Source organism: Penicillium maclennaniae, assembly GCF_028827695.1.
Source record: "Penicillium maclennaniae strain IBT 15551 chromosome Unknown utg000008l:1.0-3552695.0:1.0-3555053.0, whole genome shotgun sequence".
Lineage (NCBI taxonomy): Eukaryota > Fungi > Ascomycota > Eurotiomycetes > Eurotiales > Aspergillaceae > Penicillium > Penicillium maclennaniae.
Window position 1 is genome coordinate 1,637,616 of NW_026623220.1, and position 20,489 is coordinate 1,658,104.

General features: G+C 51.2%; 8 protein-coding genes across 8 annotated transcripts; 6 read left to right on the forward strand and 2 right to left on the reverse strand.

Moving 5' to 3' along the window:
• Positions 1 to 157: 157 nt before the first annotated feature.
• Positions 158 to 1,914, reverse strand: N7477_009597 (uncharacterized protein; the record flags this gene model as incomplete). The annotated part of the gene is made up of 4 exons (XM_056971258.1): positions 158 to 526; positions 582 to 870; positions 934 to 1,340; positions 1,543 to 1,914. The coding sequence occupies 4 exons, from the start codon at positions 1,912 to 1,914 to the stop codon at positions 158 to 160; spliced, it is 1,437 nt and encodes a 478-aa protein (XP_056818237.1).
• Positions 1,915 to 4,325: 2,411 nt separating this feature from the next.
• N7477_009598 (uncharacterized protein) lies at positions 4,326 to 5,498 on the forward strand (the record flags this gene model as incomplete). The annotated part of the gene is made up of 1 exon (XM_056971259.1): positions 4,326 to 5,498. One exon carries the CDS (start codon positions 4,326 to 4,328, stop codon positions 5,496 to 5,498), a length of 1,173 nt encoding a protein of 390 aa, XP_056818238.1.
• Positions 5,499 to 5,724: 226 nt separating this feature from the next.
• On the forward strand, positions 5,725 to 6,235 carry N7477_009599 (SNARE domain- containing protein; the record flags this gene model as incomplete). Its single annotated transcript, XM_056971260.1, has 3 exons — positions 5,725 to 5,750; positions 5,870 to 5,978; positions 6,077 to 6,235. The coding sequence occupies 3 exons, from the start codon at positions 5,725 to 5,727 to the stop codon at positions 6,233 to 6,235; spliced, it is 294 nt and encodes a 97-aa protein (XP_056818239.1).
• Positions 6,236 to 7,306: 1,071 nt separating this feature from the next.
• N7477_009600 (uncharacterized protein) lies at positions 7,307 to 8,803 on the forward strand (the record flags this gene model as incomplete). Its single annotated transcript, XM_056971261.1, has 1 exon — positions 7,307 to 8,803. The coding sequence occupies one exon, from the start codon at positions 7,307 to 7,309 to the stop codon at positions 8,801 to 8,803; it is 1,497 nt and encodes a 498-aa protein (XP_056818240.1).
• A 2,876-nt stretch (positions 8,804 to 11,679) lies between these two features.
• On the forward strand, positions 11,680 to 13,389 carry N7477_009601 (arrestin family protein; the record flags this gene model as incomplete). The annotated part of the gene is made up of 6 exons (XM_056971262.1): positions 11,680 to 11,741; positions 11,791 to 11,934; positions 11,991 to 12,309; positions 12,361 to 12,786; positions 12,846 to 13,069; positions 13,170 to 13,389. The coding sequence occupies 6 exons, from the start codon at positions 11,680 to 11,682 to the stop codon at positions 13,387 to 13,389; spliced, it is 1,395 nt and encodes a 464-aa protein (XP_056818241.1).
• Positions 13,390 to 14,775: 1,386 nt separating this feature from the next.
• On the forward strand, positions 14,776 to 16,549 carry N7477_009602 (PH domain protein; the record flags this gene model as incomplete). Its single annotated transcript, XM_056971263.1, has 5 exons — positions 14,776 to 14,901; positions 15,003 to 15,128; positions 15,190 to 15,282; positions 15,339 to 15,819; positions 15,858 to 16,549. 5 exons carry the CDS (start codon positions 14,776 to 14,778, stop codon positions 16,547 to 16,549), a joined length of 1,518 nt encoding a protein of 505 aa, XP_056818242.1.
• A 521-nt stretch (positions 16,550 to 17,070) lies between these two features.
• Positions 17,071 to 18,171, reverse strand: N7477_009603 (uncharacterized protein; the record flags this gene model as incomplete). The annotated part of the gene is made up of 3 exons (XM_056971264.1): positions 17,071 to 17,462; positions 17,519 to 17,652; positions 17,720 to 18,171. 3 exons carry the CDS (start codon positions 18,169 to 18,171, stop codon positions 17,071 to 17,073), a joined length of 978 nt encoding a protein of 325 aa, XP_056818243.1.
• An 888-nt stretch (positions 18,172 to 19,059) lies between these two features.
• Positions 19,060 to 20,243, forward strand: N7477_009604 (lactoylglutathione lyase GLO1; the record flags this gene model as incomplete). Its single annotated transcript, XM_056971265.1, has 4 exons — positions 19,060 to 19,117; positions 19,168 to 19,215; positions 19,265 to 20,011; positions 20,068 to 20,243. The coding sequence occupies 4 exons, from the start codon at positions 19,060 to 19,062 to the stop codon at positions 20,241 to 20,243; spliced, it is 1,029 nt and encodes a 342-aa protein (XP_056818244.1).
• Between the last annotated feature and the right edge of the window lie 246 nt (positions 20,244 to 20,489).

A 20,489-nucleotide genomic window follows, 5' to 3' on the forward strand; every position in this document is an offset into this window, starting at 1 on the left:
GCATAATTATAGACAACAGTTGACCTTCTCAAACTGTACAAACTTCACCTCATGTCACGCGATACGAGCGGTCATCTTGGAATAGTTACATTCGAACCTGATGAGGTAGAAACTCTAGGGAAAAGATGTGAAAGATGTATTCAAGTAAATCGTTATCCTAGTGGGCAGCAACCCGATCTCGCTTCTGAACCTTCACCAGCAAAGGTCGCGCTAGATCACTGATTCCCACACTTATCAATTCTGGAATCTGTCCGACAAATCCATTGTTCTTCGCAAGAGCCCTTTCATTCTCATCCGCCAGCTCAAATTCAAATTCACTTAACAGCGTGCTCATCAACTTGTAAATGTTGGTCATAGCTACAGTCTTGCCGATACACTGTCGACCACCAAGGCCAAAATGCATCAACAACTTAGACTTGCCCGCAATTTCAATACCTTCCCATCGGGATGGATCGAAAATGTTATGATCAGATCCCCAGATCTCTGGGTTGTGGTGGAAGGCATGGTTGCAGACAGCAATAGAAGTCTGTTCGTTTCCCACATAAGCGAAGAGCGCATATTGAAGAGGGCCCAGAACTTACCGCGTAGGGAATATGGTTCCCAGCAATATCAATCCCTTGAGGCATCAAGACTTTGCGCGCCAAAGGCATCGTGAACACTGGAGTGATGCGGAAATTTTCCTTCATGCAGTTTCGCAAGTACGGAAGGGATGTTTCCACCATTGAAACCGGATAGGCGCTTTCATGGGGCTGAAGAATTGGAAGCTTTTCGTCAATCTCTGACACGCATTGTGCCATGAGGTTTGGGTGGTGAAGTAAGTGATAGAAAAGTAATGCCGTTGTTGCGCTGGTAGTATGAGTCCCCGCAATGCTGTTTAGGGATGTTAGTAAAGGTGACCTAATAAGAGAAGAGATCTGAAGAAGTGCGTCATACATGAAGCCAAATGCCTCGGTTTCGAGATCAGTCCGAGACAGAGACTCTCCCGTGTCAGGGTGTTTCGCCAGGATCAAATTAGTGAGGATATCCTTCCTGTCCGTGGAGCCACTGCTTGATGCATCTGTTGATCTGATGGAGTTCAACCGAGCATTGACACATTGAGAAGCAAGATTCGCACAAGCTTTTCGGCCCTCGAACAGTGCTTGCAGGCCTTTGTGTGGGATCAGCGGGAGCCATCTCTTCAGTCGCGCAGTCATCATCGGCCAAGCACCGGTGACTGCTGCCAACAAACTGTGCTCGATGACTGGTGGAACGCGAGTTTCGTCATTAGACTCCTGCACGCCGAATGTTTGGCTGAACGCTAGTTCCCCCAGTGTATCGATGACATAGTAGTGCAGGGCTTTCTTTAAATCAAATGCTTTTTGGGTCGCTGCATGCGATGCTATTATTTCCACGAAGAATTTTGATATTTGCATCCAAGTGCTTTTCCATTTCTTTGACGTAGCTCATCGAGAAACTGTGAGACATGTGACGCCGCCGGATGGAATGAATCTAGACTTCGGATCAGTTCTTGGACGAAAGAGACTTGGCGGGCCAAGTGCATACATTTTCGTCGCGCATTCCAAATACATTCGGATGTGCCGCTCCGTATGCATCGTAAAACTCCGTTTTGGGCATGTAACGAGCCCCGCTCTGGTAGATCGATTTGATGGCTTCTTCGCTGGTTATGCTCAATTTGTCGGGGCCGTAGCGCACAACAGAGCCATGTTTCTCGTGCAAGTCAGTGAGCGTGTATGGTTGCTTTAAAGTCATGAACTGGTGCACCTGCCACAGGTCGGTGAGCGAGGCGAGAAAAGGGCCGGGGTACTTGGCGAGAGGATGAAGCCATCTTTGATAGATCACGTATCCTGAAAAGTACAGGACAATCAAAACTAAAGCAAGCTCATAAAGGTGATCCAAGAGTTGAAGAGCTGCCATTATATAAATTGCTAAGGCTTGTTCGCAGGTTGTCGGCTATTCAATAATACGCGAGATTCACAAACATTTGTTCGGGTTGGCCGGTCGTCCGGCAGTGCTTATATATTCAAGAAAAGTAGCTACAAGACCCTTGAAGGATGCAGCCACATGGCAAGTCCCCACACAATTGATGGGGATCATAATAGTCAAATGCCACATAGTCAAGTGCAAATATGAGCGGTCGGATTCGTCAAATGCGAGTATGCATCTGGACATAGCCACTGGAATAGCTTCCCCGCACTTGGGTAATGTGGGGAGCCAGACTGACAGCCCCCACATTCTCGCAAATCGCCTGTAGATGTTGGCAGAAGCGCTAAGTTGCTTCAGCTCAGACTCCCTTATCAGAAGCCATGCATTTTGGGCTCTTGCCTGTTGCGATATTCTCGTGGGAATTCTCATCGTTCGATATTCTCTACCGTGTTGCGATCCCGAACCGTAAACATCTACTTACTCCCACCACGAAACCATTCTAAGTCAATTGAAGTCATCATTGTTACCTTGAACCGGAGGATTCGGCATTTGGACAAATGAGAGGTTCAAACATTGATAGGCGTTTGTGTTTGTTGACTTGTAAATTTCAGATGTTATGTTGAACTGGGTCCTGGCTGCCTTGTAGACTAGGCCACAAATCGTGAACCCCGCCAAAAGTCAACGGCGTCGAGTATCGGGATTTTCTGTTTCTGTCTTTATTTTTAGACTCGCCAAAATGGGCTCGCAACGCAGAATTCTTGCGCAAAGGATTCCCTGCACGCAATGCGACAAAACATTTTCCAAGACGGAACATCTAAATCGGCATCGACTTGTCCGTATGCAACCCTCGGAGGATCATGCTTGTTCATGGACCCAATTGAGCACGAGCTCTAATCATACAACAGACACGGGTGAGCGCCCGTATAAGTGCTCTATTTGTTTCAAACAATATGCTCGAAGGTGAGTCAGCAAATTTGCGATACGAATACATCGTTAAGTGGACAGAGATGTTCTCCTTCGCCATCGCCGGAATCATCCTTCCGATGATGGTCCCAGCCGTGATGTAGGCAAACTCTTAGAAACTTTACCTTCAAAATTCGGCGTTTGATAAATTCACAGGAATTTTCATTTCCCTCGACCGACCCATTCAAGGAATTGTCCCTCGGTGAAGCACATGGCACTGGCATGGACGGGCGTGATGAAGTTTTGACACCACCAGCAAGAGAGCAAGATCCTTTCGGTATAACTCCACGTCTACTGAGTGAGAGCCACCAGTTGTCTGCAACTAAAGAAGTCCAGGGCTGTGACTCCCCACACGACTTGACTGGAGATGATCCGAGCAACGAGTTCTTGAACTTGCTGTTCAACTCCTCCTACGAGTCTTTAAACCCTCTGAACTCGTTGGTTAACCAACTTATTATACGTCCTAACGACCGAGCAGGCTTTCAAAGTCCGCAATTGCATTCGATCTTCAGCAATGGATCAATATCACACGTAGATGTTGCGAACCAACGTGCTATGGGGGCGCGGAGTCTCTGGCCGGGAGGAACACTGAGAAAGAATAGACCTGATTTCTGGCATGAGATCGCATTTGGCTCATCTGGAAACATCTATGACACCTTTCATTCCGTTCTAGGGCTAGACGCAAGCAACCAGACACTTACCGACGATTCTAGTCCAGAAGTCACTCTTACCAATGACTGCAAACGACGACTCGGAGAATTAAAGAAAGACACTTTTGTCTGTGAATGCAATCAAGTCTTCGAAAATGGGTCTGTTTGTGGACGTCGATATGGCTGTATTGACACAACGGAAGTTTTTGACCAGGGTTTCTATCTTTACACTCACAAGTACCAACCAGCCTACCCCATTCTTCACCTTGCCACGTTTAGCCCCGATAACACATCTGCACTCTTACTTTTTGTCATATGTATGATTGGAGTTTCGTTTCTGAAAACGGAAGAAGCTGCAGCTTTTGTGCAAAATTCTTACCCCGTATGAAAGGTCCCTAAATTGACCGAAGCTCATCTACTGACAGGTTTTGAACAGGCAATCATCAGACAAGTCTATAGTAAAGTAGTATTTCCATCTTTATACTCACAGAAACCCGTCGAAATCCTTGGCGATCTGGTGCTGGCCCACCACACGCTCTTTTTGTTCATCTCAACGGGGGTAAGGATCTTCTCATGATTATTCTACTCAACTAATTTTCTTTTTCACAGGGGAATCTTTGCCTGGAAGAATCGAAAGGTCTCTATATGCATACACTCACAGTAAGCGGATCCTCAGGTACTCGATGATCAGAAGGGTAGATGTCAATGGTTTTCCTTCAGGCCGCACAACAACACGGCTTTTTCAGCTTAAAGCTTGAGGAACCTCAAAATGCTCTTTCCCCACAAAACATGTCAGAAAATGCTCGGTGGCGCGCGTGGAGCCGAGTTGAATCAACCAAATGGTGCAGACTCTCATTCAAATCTATCCATCGCGGCCGATTAACCACTTGTACTAGTCTGATCATAGGTCTCCTTCTACACGACGCCTGGCTATCTGAGCTTTTCTCAATGAGTCCTATCATACAGGCTCACACTCTGACCATCAATCTTCCGCCGTCGAACAACCTATATGAAGCCCCAGACTGTCATGCGTGGTCACAGCTCTTGACCAACACTTTAAACAACGATAACATCCTCGAGCTCTTACCACACACCTTCAGTCTACCGGACTTAGACGGCCCTATGCATACTTTTTCCATGTATGGCCTCCTATGTTCTGTTCTGCTTCGTGTCAATGCAGATATGTGTCGGCTTGTCTCCAACTCCGATATAGTTCCAGCAAGTCAGCATCGACATGTACCTTGGAGAATTTTTCAGATCGACCAACGAGCAAGTATCGCGGTCCCTCTACTTACCAGTTTAATCAAATTTTATGATGAAACTCTCCGCAGGTCGAACCCTAATTGCATTGTCATTTGGCACAGCGTGTGCATCCTTTTGACAGTCGATACCAATATCCTCGCGCGCGCTGCCGGTCGAGAAGGACCAGAACAAATGTCACAGGCTCGCATTGACCTCTCTACCTGGGTGGATACGACTGCCGCGCGGCGGGCATGTCTTCATGCAGCCCAAACATTCAGGACTTTGTTGCACCGAAAACCTGCCGATGGAACAGCCTTTCAGTCGGTTCGAACTTTGTTCATGTCGGCACTTGTTCTTGGGATGTACATTTTGCTGGGCCCTGATCATCCAAGACCAGGTCGTTCCGATAGCAGTCATTTTGATCTCGCTAGCACGGAGCTTGACTGGCAAGCGATTGGCAATACGGGATTTTACGATCCTATCTCAAGGCCATTAGCCAAGTCAGTGGAGCAAGAAGATCCCGGAATCAAATTCATTCGTGACGGTGGGCCAATCATCATCGATGGGATCGTTTATGAGCGAGGGTCTCGACATGCGCAGCGCATCATTCTGGAGTTTGCCAGTCTTTTGGATGAAGTGGGGACACATTGGATGGCGGACTATGCGCGACTACTGTATATAATTCACGACACCATGGTGGAACCAACCGTTACATCATGATCACACGTAGAGAACCTCAAAATATTATCAATGAAGAATGACGAATCTAGAAATCTCGAAATCATCAGCAGCATGGAATGCCAATCACATGACCTGTCAGTGATCGGCTCCGCGGTCCTTGTCTAAGCCTCCGCCGCCCTTTCGCAGGCCCTCGCTTTCTGAACGCTCAACCCCTTTTACACGCCCCCAGAATTCTCTCTGTCGAGAAAGCCGCCCTTTTTTTAAAATGAGCGACGCCTATGAACGCGAGCAGTAGGTCCCGGTCCCCTCTGGAGCTCACTCGGCCGCCCCAGACAGCTCCTGAAACCTCGTCCATTCGCCTCACCCGACCAACATGCCACGGAACATCTGTCGCTGACTCCGCAAGCTAGGCAGAATAATGCACTCCTCAACTCTCTTTCATCCAAAGTTTCCGCCCTTCGAGACGTGACGATCAACATCCACGACAACGCGCGGGATCAAGATACGCTCGACCATACGGTACGTCCATCATGGCATCACCTTTGCGGAGATAGTGCTCGAGAAAAATGTCGTAATTACCCGCTTGAACATGCGGCTGACAGCATTGCCCCCTACAGAATGATGTCTTTTCCTCTTTCGGCACGAATCTGAAGGGTAGCGCATCTCGACTCACAAGGATGGCCAAGCAAGGTGATACCGTCGCTGTGCTCAAAGTGGCGGGTATTTGCATCGGCGCCGGGATCTTGCTGTATATCATCCTGGGATGGATCTTCTGAACGGTGATATTTCTCATTATATGGCCCGCCTGATGGCTGCCTCGTTCCGAGTTCCTGCCTACGCTCCTGCCGATGAAGATGCTCTTGCTGGTTCAAGGTGCATCTCGATATTCCATTCTTTGCCATTTCCTCCTCTGCACCCGACTGCTGCTCATGATTTCTTCATAAACTATTGCTCTGAGACCTGGCATCCCATTGATACATGGTTGCGATTTCGGCACAAGCGGCGCCTGTTCGGGAAGGTCTATTCACCAGCCTCTGTTACCATTTATCCGGTCTGATGCTTGACGCAATGTGCAAATTACTTTTTAATGGGGATGTTCCATTGCAGCGGGCGAATTGACTTGGGCTTATATCGCATTATCGGGGGGTTTTCTGTGTTATTCAACTTGCCACAACTAGTGAACATAATTTCCCGCCCATCCAGTTCCTGGGCGCTTTAGCGACTTCCTCAATAATAGTACGCATATGCTCTGAACAGTTTCATCGTTCATGGTCAATTCAAGCACTCGTACTCCACTTTTCAACTCTGTAGCTTCGGCAATCTCCGAGCGACACTGCAGGTCTAGGCTGTGAGACTGCCAAGACCAGAAGACATTCTAGAACATCTCACACAAGCTTGGTAAACCTCTTGGTCGATTTAATCAATATTACAACCATGTGGGTAGTCCAAGACTTTGTCTGGGCAATGCACGGTACTCTAAGCTCATCTAATCCCTCTCGTTCCACCAACCCCAGAATTCCGTTTTCGGCGACCATACCATTACACCCGTGGTCAATCCAGCCACGTCCCATTAAAAGAGATAGTATGACGATTCCACGTTCTCATGTTCCCGATGCGGGTAGCTTTTGGAAATTTTAGCCGGTGGACCTGAGCGCCCTGTACATTGTGGATTAAAGCCGCCGAGATGGCTCCGGCACGCGAGCAGAGCAGCACAACTCTTTCACCCACGTCAGCCCCCTAAACTGTTCAATTCTGGTAACCCGCACCTGAACAGAAAGTTGAATACAAGTAGGGCCATTTTGGTCCGATCGTGACATTCAAGGTGGTTCGGACACGAATTGCTCCCAATGTGGCAAAAACGGTATCACTGGGTCCTGGCAAGCATTGTAGCCTTGGGGCTTGTGCTGACCGTGTACCATACCCAACGACCACAAGAAAACGAGGTCGGCGATGAAGGTATATCTATTTTCAAGGGCAATTTGCCACCTGTTCCCGATTACGAGGATGGTCACGTCGCCCACGAAGAGGCATATACCGCGCCGAAGACTACGCATACATTGGCGAACGAGGCGACGGAAGCCACAACACAACCCGCCGCTGCAAAGTGGGATCCAGCCTGGGAAGATAAGAAGAAATGGCCCCAATGGTCAAAACCAAATACGACCTCACCCGTCCCGACTTCAGTGAAATCGATCTCAAACTCATCCTCGACAAACTCGACGTCTATATCGCACCAGGGAATAGATCAGTATGTTCGCTCAATTCTCGACTTCGAAGATGACGATACATTCAAGCGTCTTCCCTGTCCCTCCCGGGCTGGAAGCAGGTACAGTCACTTGCGCGAAATAGCGGATACAAGCGGCCAAGTGCGATATTTCTTCGCGCTGAATATGGGCGAGTCGGCGCGCGTCATCTCACGAATGATGAGTTCCATCGTCGAGGCAATGCGGTTCCTGGGTCCGAAACACTGTGCTGTATCGATTGTCGTTGAGAAGTCGGATGACGGGACGACTGAGATATTGGGCGAGCTTAAGCCACGGGTTGAGGCGATTGGGGCGCGATTCTACTTGATTGAGGTTACATCTATTCCGCGCAATTCGACAGGGATTTCAAAAGAGAAGCATATTGCAGAATCGAGGAATAAAGTGCTTGAACCGCTGAAGATTGTTGGGGCGCAAGGTGTTATAGACGACTTGGCGGGGATGTATTCGCCAGAGGCGTTGATTGTCTTTGTGGATCAGATTGCGCTTTGTCCGGAGGACATTCTGGAGCTCATTTTTCAGCATGTCAACCAGGGGGCGAGTATGGCTTGTCCGTTTGTGTGGACGGAGAACGGAACGCAGTTTGGGGATCTCTTGGTGTCGAGGTCACTGGCGGGTGATACGTTCTTTGAGATTCCGCATGATGGATCGTTGGCGTATAGTCAGGATCTTTTCTGGAATGATGAGGTTTCACAACGTCATTTCAATAGGGCTCGGCCTTTCCAGGTGTTTTCCTGCTGGGGAGGAATGGTCACATTGAACGCAGCGTCCTTTGCTGAGAAAACGTTCTGGTTCCAGAGCAGCAGGCCGGGGGAGTGTCAGATGGCGTCCTCCATGCTACTGGCGAGGGACATGTGGCGTCGTGGCCGTGCAAAGATTCTAGCGGTTCCATCAATCAATGTCGCTCGATTTGATGAAGAGGCGGTTGGTGCTAAGGCTTTGCGGGGATATGTGAGCGATCATGTCGACTTATTGCAGCCGAGGCTGGACCAGGCCGAGTACATCTCATGGCAGACACAGCCACCAGGAATGATCAAGTGTCTGCCTGATCTGAAACATCCCAAATGGATCGCACCGACATGATTGATTCTCTTCCTTTTTGCATCATGCGATGGCGCTATTTGAACCTTCTGTATAGTACTGACCCATGTTCATATTCCCCTGACGATTAATAATAATATCTCTTATTCTAATCAACTTCATAGATCACAACATGGAGAAAAGATCGGGAAGTCCGAGGGTAGAACGCAGCATCAATCGGGCGCAAGAAGACTCATCTGCCTTAGCATCGCGAACCCTCATAGGGCTCCGAGTGTCACAGGTCGATCATCGGAAAAGCGCCAAGATCACCCTTCCTCGGCAGCTTTTCGGAGACGCAAAGTATGGTTTCTCTGCGGTAGTCAGGGGCAAAGAGCACTAGCTACGATGGAGGCGCCGATGTTTGCCAGTCAAGTCTCAAGACAAACCCCCTTTGTGAACACCCACTGTGGGGCACGATCGCATTGCTCTCCGCGTGGCCCTTCCTAGCTCAGCAATTGGTAACGACTCTCACTGACCGCATCATCGCTATCTTTGCGCTGGCGCTGCACTGATAAGGAGTCACATACCCCTAGAGCTTTCAGCCGCTGCGCCAACCCTGCTTTTTGTTCTTGAGATAGCATGGTCCAGATAATTGGAGATGTGACCTTGTCAGGCGTTCAGGGCAGAGACCCGGCTACCCTGCGTTGTGTATCTACACAGATCAGTATACATCAAAGCTACTCTCCATTAGCACAGTCCGGTCGTGGCCCGCCATTTTGCATTCATTGACTCGGATGATGTGATGGGATCCTTTATGGATGGAGAATCTGGTTCTGAGGCCCAATTTTCACCGGTTGCTGGATGTAGCCGTATACTGTGGGCTAGAAGAAAGCCCGATTTGGCCCAAAAGAGACAAAAAAAACGGCGGAAAAGTACAATACAATAAAGAAATAAGAAAGTGGCAAAATCAAGAGGAAAAATTAAAAATTAAAAATTAAAAAATAAAAAAAAATTAAAATTAAAATAGAAATGAAACCACTGTGATCTACTTGTGGGTCAAGGGAGGAAAACCCTGAGGACCTTGGAACACCCGACCACAGCATTCTTGCACAATGACAGGTTCACGGTCCTTTTGGCTTTTTCGAATTTATCCGAGTCTATGAGCTATCATCCGCCATCGCAGGTGTCATAATGGCATATTCCCCAAGGCGACTAGATGGTTTTTCACGTGGTCGGATGGGATCGAAAACTTTCAAAAGCAGGATTGCCTGCATGAGGCATAATTCAGAATTCGAAACCGCCAAGCATTCGAACTTTTCCAGATCAACAGGAGAAGACGCGCAAGTCGGGCAGAGAAAACCGGGACGCGGTCGGGATTCCGGTGTAGCGGAAATGCCCGAGCAGGCAGAGCACAGGCATCCCGACAGGGACCCGTGGTCGGCAACCAGGCCGAGACAATATCCTCCACGAGAACGCCTATTCTGTGGTGGCATCCAATCCTAGGTCCTGATATCGTTCCCTGCTCCTCTCAGCTACAGTGTGTGTGCGCACGCCACCGCCGCGGTCGGGTCCATTCTGTCCTAGACAGTTCGAAAGAGACCCATAGGAGGCCCGACACCTTATCTACATAGTTTAAGAGGTCTAGGAAATCGTCATCGAGAGGAATACGACTTAACTAGTGTAACCGGTGAGCAGTTTGACCCTCGGTGGGACTCATAGGCGGATCGCCTGCTGCAAAGACTGGACCCGCTGCAACCGCGACAGGGACTGTGCATTTAGCTCCGACTTCTGCAGAGATTGGGAGATCATTTCTGGACATTTCCGGTGAATCAGGTCGGACTGCTTTCAGGGAAAATCGGTAGATTGCATTCCAGCCTGGTTGCAGGTCCACATGCTTTCTCCAGACACATTCCCGCGTGTGACAGCGACCATGCCCCGAAAGCCACTTGCGGAAGAGCTGTATGTTGCACAGCTCGCATGAGTGTCTCCGAGCAAGCACAGGTCACGGCACATGCAGGGCTGGAAATGGAGGCATGCCCCTGAATCCTGTAGCAGCAGAAGCGATCAGCGCGGGCCTAGGCCTGAGCCCTCTTATAGAGGTATGCACAAGGAAGCTTTAGTCGACAGCCCAGTTCATGGAGGGGCAGGTTTCGGGTCCAGGGGTTCCATACAGGCTGAATTAAGTGGAGTGCACTTCTGAAAGCCACAGTCAGAACACATAACCACTGTCTCGTGTATGATGATGCAGCAGACGATCCAAAATTGGATCGATCTGATTCCACTGCGGGAAAAGGGCGATCCCGAGGTATGGCGTGATGCAAATGGGTAAAGGAATGTCCCCCGAGCAACCGAGGGAGGGGCGAGTCACTGAGATGGGGTGATGAGTATAGTGCTATTACGGCAGAATCATGAAACACAAAACACAAAGTACTGTACTAGATATCGGTGGGGTTTGGGTACGTGATTGAAGATAGTAATGAAAGTGTGTGACATCTTCATATGATCGTGAGATACCCTTTCGCTGACGTAAATCCATCGTGCCAGATCAATTGTCCTCGGCACTCAGCCCTTCGCACTTTTTCTATTAAAAGATTGGGATATCCCAGGGGATCCGATTCTATTTGTTTTTCCATATTCCATTCCGATCCCTTATCTAGGCTCTCAAGGCTTAGTCAACTCGCATCATCTCCGGGCGCTCATCGCCACCCAAATCCTTTGCCGTTTCCGGCACATCTCCACCGCTGTGGAGCCGTCTGGTCGGACCGGATTTCGATTCTGGACACTCGCCGGTCGATCACCAAGAATTTACGCAAAAACCGTCTGTCTCATAGCTGGTCAACTTTTTCCCGATTTTTCCGATTCTCTCCTTCTCTCACCTACACAACGTCCTTCCTGGATTTTCTTACGGCTGCCCGATCGCAGCTGCGGGCAAATTCTCAATGGCTCTCAGCTTCTTGAGTGGTGGCGGAAGTGCCAGTAACGCCAAGTACTTCGACATTCGGTGAGTGGGGTGCATGTGCGGCTTTGAAGATCAGGGACTGACATTCCAGACTAAACGATGAGTACATCGTATTTCGCGGCAACGAACATGAGGCTGCCAGCGCCCACTTGAAGGGTACGGTCTTGCTCTGCCTGTCCGAGCCCCTCGCTATCAAGCACATTCGCCTACAGTTGACAGGCATGTCGCGCGTCTGGTACGTCATTCTACAGCAACTGCGCAGTCCGGATCTCAAACTAATGAGGCCCACAGCTGGCACCTTCCATCTAGTTCATCCGCCGGTGGTCGCAAGTCCTGGCGCGAGCGAGTCTTCTACGACCAGACATGGCGATTCCGTGAGCCCGCCAAGGGCAAGACGGAGGTCTTGGCGGCTGGCAATTATGAGTACCCTTTCGACGTCGTTTTGGAAGGCTCCATGCCTGAGAGCGTGGAGGGTTTGTCCGAGACCTGGGTGATGTACAGATTCAAGGCCGAGATCGGACGGAAGTACGCCAAGGATATCGTCGCTCGGAAGCCTCTGCGCATCATCCGAACCCTTGATCCTAGCGCATTGGAGCTCGCACATGCGATGGTACGTTTCACCGGAATATTGTGGTGCCAGGTCACACTAACTCTCATCTAGTCGGTGGACAACATTTGGCCGAATAAGATCGAGTACTCCATCAGCACCCCCACGAAGGCAGTCATGTTCGGCACTGCCATTCGCGTTGATTTCAAACTAGTCCCGCTTCTCAAGGGTCTGCGCATAGGACAGACTACGTCACAGCTCATCGAAAGCCACGATTTGACCCTTAACCCGGAAGATCCCGACTCCATTCGGAACACCTACAAGATTACCCGGACGATCTTAACCGACGAGCACGAGGTCGATGAGGATAACGTCGAGATTATCGATGAGGCGGCCGAAGGATACCATTTCACGCGCTATCTCGACATGCCGCAAACCCTGACTCGCTGCCTCCAGGACGTGGACACCAAAGGCATTAAAATCCGCCACAAGCTGAAGTTCCGCATTCAACTCCACAACCCCGACGGCCACATCAGTGAGGTGAGTCAGAGATATTTTGCCGGGGTAGATATGGGGTTCTTGCTAATTGGTCTATCTAGCTCCGCGCGACGCTTCCAGTCTCGGTCTTTATCTCCCCGAACATTGCCATTGACGAGAACAACAATCTCCGTGAGCAAACACAGCAGACGAATCGTCGGACTGCCGATGAGTTTGCCACCAACCAGGCACCTCCCCTCTATGGAGAGCATACCGTCGACCAGCTATATAGCGAGGTCGACCCCGAATGGTTACCGCACTCCGGGACCGAGCAGTGGCGGACCCGGTACTCCATTCGGCGCGCTCAGCCGTAACATATCTGCTGAGAACCTGCCTTCGATGGCTGCCCTTACGAACACCGATATCTCTGCCGCTGCTCTCCACAGTCGTTTGAACAGTCTCAGCGCAAACCGTCTCCAGCCGGCCACACTTGGGGAGATACCCAACTCTCCCCCAGAAAACCACGCCAACTCGCGTGGATTGAATGTCCACTTCGGTGACTACTTTGGGCCGTCCTCCGGGTCAGGCACACACAGTCCCGCCAGTCCAGAGCTCTCCCGCAGACCTTCTGACGACGGGACCCATTCCCGATCCAATCGGGCATGACAACGCCCTTCCACCCTCAGTACGCCGAAGTTGAGACGCTCAGCCGAGTCCCTAGCTACTCGACCGCAGTACGTGCAGCCGTGGGTCCATGCGACTCGGGCCTTCCCGACTACAACGCAGTGATGGCTAGCAGTCTGCCCTCCACGCCGGTACTCCAGTCCCCGCAACAAGCCTACCTACGCAGTGGCCGCAACAGTGGCCGGACCAGCGGAGTCTCCACTCCTTTTGAGGTGCATAATCGTCCGGGACACCTGCACTCTCGCGCCCATGCTGACGACGCTGAAACCAGGTTGCGACTAGTGCAAGCGCGCGCTAGAGCTTGAGGTGCTTAAGCATCAATACCCTCGATTCAATTTTTTACGCACACGGCATCCTCTACTTAATACCACCTTCAACATACAAAAGCCTCGTGGGCTCAGTGCTGGCCACTATCACCCATCTGCACCATCCTCTCTACATCTATTCTCTTTAGGAAGTTCGCTTCCTGTCACGTCTGCATTTCACGACGGTCATACACCAGTCCTTTCTCGGCGTTCGATTTATCATAGATAGGACAAGGATATCTTTATAGACATGATCATTTGCTTTTACGGAAATATGAAACAGCTGAAATGGAGAACCAGCCTCCACGGCACGAGTCACGCATGGATAACCTAACTTTGTTCAACCTGTATCCTCATCAATATCCTCATCAATATGACGGATTCATAGTGAAAGACCCACAAAAGTGGATGTTCCAAGTCTGGCAAGGCCTGATATCACCCTAAGCATAAAGGCATTGTATCGGAATTCGTGATGCTACAAGATAAGAGATCCGCATCAGTTGACTCCACAGTGGCGGAGGCATGCACCCGGGGTAGCGGTAACATCACTGTACCTTTTAAAGCGTCAGCGCTACGGCTTCCATGAAGTGGCTGTCCTTCCAATGATCTCAGGCTTCAGTAGCTCTCAAGGTTGTGTGCAGAGACAAAAATTTGAATTGGATGTCAGTTGGGTTACCGATGCGCCACAGACGCGGGCAGTGACCTCATCGGCGCAATGTGGATGATCGACTTAGAAGAATGCGAGCTCATCCCACCTTCCCACCTTCCCACCTTCGATTCCCACCATCGACCCACTCATCGTCTTCTCTCGAAGCGCTTTTGATCACAACTAGTCCGTCATAAGTCTAGCGCTTGCCCGCCTATCCGGATTCTCGAACACAGCCACGAAAGTGCCACAGTCCCAGATCCGCGATCCCTCGTTTCTCTCCCTCAAATAGTCGACCTGATCCTCTAAGCCATTGAGGTTAGACCTTCACGTATCGCCTTCCCTCATCCTCTACGAGTCCGAGCCCGACTCGAACGTTCTTTCACCGGCCCCCCTTTTTTTCCCCCATAATTCGCCATGGCCTCTCCGACGAGCCCCGTGGATGTCAAGCTACCCCATCGGTCGGCCACCGTGAGCAGTGGCTTCACTCGCCGAACCTCTATGAGCGACGACGAGGCTATTCCTCAGACCGACAGTAGTGAGGTGTGTTCAGGGTCATTCGTTGTTTCCGCGGGCCACTGAGCTGCGACGGAACCCCGCGGTGGGAACAATCGGCTAACGATGGGCTCTTTCATTCAATGCAGACTACGAATCTACTCATTGAGCGTCTGCGTGCTTGGAAGCACATGTGCGGCAACCTCGAGGACTATGTCAACGCTTGTGCCAAGGTGGCTAAGTCTCAGTCCAAGGACCATGAGAAGATCCTCAAGGTGAGTGCCTCATTGTGCCCATGTCTTGACAATCGGCGTGCTAACTAACCACTTTTCATAGACTGTCAGCGAGCCTCTGAAGGAGAGCCACCATTTCAGTTCCAGTGAAGGTGGTATCACCAGCCTCTTCGAGAGCATGCGCAACAACTCCCAGGTACGCTCGCCCCGGCGGCATGCTAATGAAATATACGGTCCCTAATGTTCGCCCAGGGCATGGTAAACATGTATCTCGACACCGAGAAGAACCTCAAGGGCACTGTGATTCCCATTCTGGAGCGTCTCCACAAGGAGATCAAGAACAAGTCCAAGGAGCTCAAGACGGGTGCTGCCAAGGGCGCCAAGGCCGTGGAGAAGGCCCGCCAAACGACCCAGAAGCACATCGAGCTTCTGGGCCAGAACGCCGCCTCGTATGATGCCTCTGCATACAATAAGATTGAGCAGCACCACGACCCCTATATCATCAAGCGAGGCATCAACCACCGCCTCAACAAGCAGGTCACCGAAGAGAACAACCACCGCAATGACATCCTGGCCGTGCAGGAGTCGTTCCAGCAATTTGAAGCTCATGTCCTCCAGACTGCCCAGGGTGCCCTGGACCAGTTCTTCCAATTCATGGGCGGCCAGCTCGACCGCCAGCGTACTATGTACGCCGATGTCTTGGGAGCTGCTCAGCGCATTCCCCGGATTTCGAGTGGGTCAACTTCTGTGTCCGCAACGACGCTACCCTAGTCAACCCAGACTCGCCGCCACGCACGTTATCCAGCATTACGTTCCCTAACATGGATCACAAGTCCACTCGGCCCCTGATCGAGGGCTCCTTGGAGCGCCGCTCTCGCGCTATGATTAAGGGCTACAGCACCGGCTACTACGTCGTCACCCCAGCCAAGTATCTTCACGAATTTAAGAGCGACGACGACTTCCAGAAGGACCCTACCCCAGAGCTGTCCTTGTACTTGCCCGACTGTATCGTTGGGGCCATCGACGGCGTCAAGTTCAACGTCAAGGGCAAGGACGTCTCCAGCGGCAAGGTCGGTAACGCCTTCCATACCAATACTGAGCTTAGCTTCAAGGCTCACACGCCTAATGACGCTGAAAAATGGTGGTCCGTCATCAAGGACGCCACGCGCCAGTCTGCCCCGACTGTGTCCACCAACGTGGACGCTGCCGCAGCTGCGACGTCCGCCGCTCCATCGCGCAATGTTTCCGCCAACTACCCTCCTCCAGTTTATGCCGAGAATGGCGAGGAGAGGGCTAGACAGACCGCTGCCCCAGTTGCAACGACCACAGCTACCTCTCCCAGTGCCGAGGTAAAGAATCCAGTCAAGGAAGCTGCTCCCTCCCCCGGTATCACCCGTACCAACACGACCTCCAGCCACTTCCACACATCCCCTGGCGGGTCTGCCTTTGGCGAGAAGCCCTGAACTCCGGTGATGTGATGAGAGCCTGCTGGTTGTTTCAATCGATCTATTATTTTCTTTCCGCGGATCCGCCTCTGCATATTTTCGGATTTCCGTGACGCATTGACGCCCTGTTTTTTGACATCCCTCGTTCTCGTTCCTTTCTGTTCGTGCTCATAATCAGCGTGCCCTCGTAAAATAATCTACTTGTGGCGCGTGGGTGTATAATTTCCCACATATACTACGATTCTGAACAAGTTTTCTCTCTTTACCTCGATCTGGATGCCGACCATACGTTCCAGGTATCGATTTCCATTGCATTATTGAATTTTCATGTGGAGTTGAGCCGCTATTCCAACCGCCACGAAGCGCATATTGAGATACCAAATATTGTAAGACTATCTAGTCTGCTTGACGATCGCTGAAATAAATCCACAATTTGTCATGAGCTCATATAAGATGATACACTAAAGCAAGACCCATCGATCCCCCAATGTCGTGTGGTTTTCACATCAGGCCACACCGGCCAAAGCTACCATGAAATCTCAAAAGTCCTCCGGGCTCTCCAAATCACTTAATTTTTGCCCAAGGAATCTCCCCAACGCCGCACACTTCGATTCCAGCGCAAGCAAAACAGCTGGCTCGGCTGATAAATTCAAACTCTTCAACCTCTCCAAATCCGCACTCCGATCAATCTCATGTTGGGCATCAAGCCCATTCGCCGAGCTTGGGTTCTGATTCGTCGGCGTGCGTAGACCGTCTCCCGACCCATCTGACATGGCGCCATTCCCATTCCCATTCCCATTTGCGTCGTCACGCTCGTCGCGATTCGCTGTGGTTTTGGAGGGACCCACGGCTGCGAGCAGCACTCTGTCCGCGATACGGGTTACTACTGCGACTGAGTCGTCGAGTTCGAAGACTATGGAGCCTACGTCGCCTAGGGACATTGATTGAGCGGTCACGTAGGAGGAGGGTGGCTTGCTGGATTTACACCAGTAAGGTTGCCGCTTGAGGCGGTTTTGGCGTAGCATGTGTAGGCGGCGCCGTACGTTGCGCTGAGGTTGCGGAGTTGGCGGGAGGTCAAGGTGGAGCCGTAGGCGAAGACTGCGCCGTTGGTTGCGAATACGCTATGTAAGGGTTCACGTTAGTGAGTTTTTAGATGGAAAGTGGGGGTAAAGTAAGGAGGGGATGTACAGGATGGTTGTGATCTCTGGCGGAGAGAGGTTGTCCTCTAGAAGGTCACCCAGCGCCTCTGAGTCCAGCATTTTGATATCAGGGAGTCCCGGAATCATGATGTCGGGTTCGTATTGTGGGGCAGGAGTAGGTAATTGTAGTTGAATGGTCGGGATTTCCTTGGATTGTTTGCAATGCGCTTCTACGGACCAGTCCTTGGGTGGAGTCCACGAGCAATCCTCCGGAAAGAAGAAGCAATTGTCACTGTAATCCGCGTCGTTCTCGTCGTATTCGATCGGCTCGTCGGAGGAGTCCAAAAGGTTCTGAGCGCACTGCACGCGACAGCGAGCCCAATATGGAATGAAGTCGGGGTCGGTTTTCGGGAGGCTAGGAGCAGACACAGGGTCGGGCCTTGCAAAGTAATCGTGGTCGGCTACTGGAAAGTGTTGGAATTCAGCCATTTTCAAACCCATGGCCGCGTATGCATGCGCACGCGAGGACCAGCGTCTATTTCAGTCCAATGCAAGCTTGACAGGGAGCACGAGGGCAGATTGATCATAGCGGGCTCTAGGCCAGAAGGGGGATAGGGAGCGAGCAGCGTTGACTCAGAGATGACTCGGTCTGAATGACAAGTCACGATAATTCCAGCCGCGCCCGGTGGCACAGCGCGAGGTCGGAGCGGAAGGGGTTTATATGGGTAGGACGCGCAGTCATGAGATGCACGAGGCTCTCGCGACGCCACGACCATCGTGCAGAACCGGGGGCAGGCAACGTGATGCCATTCACGCTTGTGATTGGGGAGAAGCAGGCAGAATTGGAGGGGTTAATTTTCTGGAGATGGGGCGCAGGCGGAAGTACATAGTGTGCTAAGCGCGGAAGTGGAAATATTGGAAAACGAGAAAAAGGCCAACACGAAGCCGGGGAAAGGGGAAGAGAGACCAATGGCCCGAAGGTGATCGACCGAGGGTGGCGGGGACGTGCGGAGTGCAGCAAGGAAAGGCGACACGAACCTTGTGGCGATCGTAGAGGGTGATGTGTAGAAGATGAATGGCGTTTTCCAAGTTGGAGATGGGAGGGAAGCGATAGGAGAGACCGAGGATGCGGGGGCTAATGGTCTAGTCTAGCGTTAGGTGGTGCTACGTAGGTGACCACTCTTAACCCGAACTATACGGCTCATACGACAAGACTTGGCACGTCCTTACTTCGTGTCGACCTCAATAGGACCATCTTCTTCTATGGGGCACACTGTGAGAGATCATAGAAATAAACCAAATCTCATGGCTCCAAGTCCGAGCAAGCTACGGGAGTCCTCCGTCATCGGCCCCACCTCCCCCTCACACGAACCTTCCCCTCTTCACAACATGTTCAATTCCTCGCGATTCCTGTCTGCAAAAGTCTTCACTTCGTTTTCAAATTCTGGTATGGTCCCCCGGGATTTCTGGTAGCTGGCAATTACTAACTGCAATTAGTGCGAACCTACACCATGGCGACCGACACTTCTGCGTACAAGCTCAACCGTTAGTAATCCATCTCCAACCCTGCATTCCGACACTGACCATGTCCCAGATACGATGCTGCGGGTCAAGGACCCCAAGCGATCGGTTGAGTTCTATGAATTCCTTGGCCTGAGTCAGGTCAACAAGCTGGACTTCCCCGAGTGGAAGTTCACCAACTACTTCCTCGCTTACAATGGCCCGGCCTCTCTTCAGGGAGACCGTCATTGGACTGACCGTAACGCCGTCCTGGAGCTCACTCACAACCACGGCACCGAGAATGATCCCAACTATAGCGTGGCCAATGGCAACACCGAGCCCCACCGCGGTTTCGGTCACCTAGCCATCGCCGTGGACAACATCGAAGCCGCCTGCAAGCGCATCGAAGACGCCGGCTATCCTTTCCAGAAGAAACTGACCGAGGGCCGAATGCGCCATATCGCCTTCGCAAAGGATCCCGATGGATACTGGGTGGAGATCATTAAGCGTAACGACGAGGCCCTGTCTACCACCACCGACCCGAGCACCTATCGCCTAAACCACACCATGCTGCGCGTCAAGGACGCCGAGGCCAGTCTGAAGTTCTACCAAGAGAAGATGGGCATGACCCTGGTCCGTACTATTGAGAACCCGGACAACAAATTTAACTTGTACTTCCTGGGATATCCCGCCGCCAACCCCGAGGTTAAGGACGGTGCTTCAAACAGTGTCGCGGAATGGGAGGGTCTGTTGGAGCTGACTTGGAACTACGGAACCGAGAAGCAGGAGGGCCCTGTCTACCACAACGGTAACACCGAGCCTCAGGGATTCGGTCACATCTGTGAGTTCCACCGTACCACTGGGTTTGATCCGACTCGTTAACCAATGGCCTGGCAGGTGTTTCGGTCGACGACCTCCAAGCAGCCTGTGAGCGCTTCGAGTCACTCAAAGTCGACTTCAAGAAGCGTCTGACAGATGGTCGAATGCACAATGTGGCGTTCATTTTGGATCCTGATGGATATTGGATCGAGGTGATCCAGAACGAGCGGATCAAGCGCACCTCTAACTGGTAGAGAGCATTCTTAGATGGTAACCAGCAATCTAAACCTGACCTTGGCAACCGTGCCAGGATTGTCCAGTCTTGGGGACTATCGTTGAGCATTACTCGGAATTGTACTCGTACTTTCTATGCGCGAGTGTTCTGCATGAGTGTAAAATGGAGCAGTCGGCTTGTTACGAATCGTCTCATAGGCCCTCTGGGTCGTTGGTGGACCCTGTTTCCCCCGCCCCCAAACGAACAGTTTAAGCTTGCCCATCTC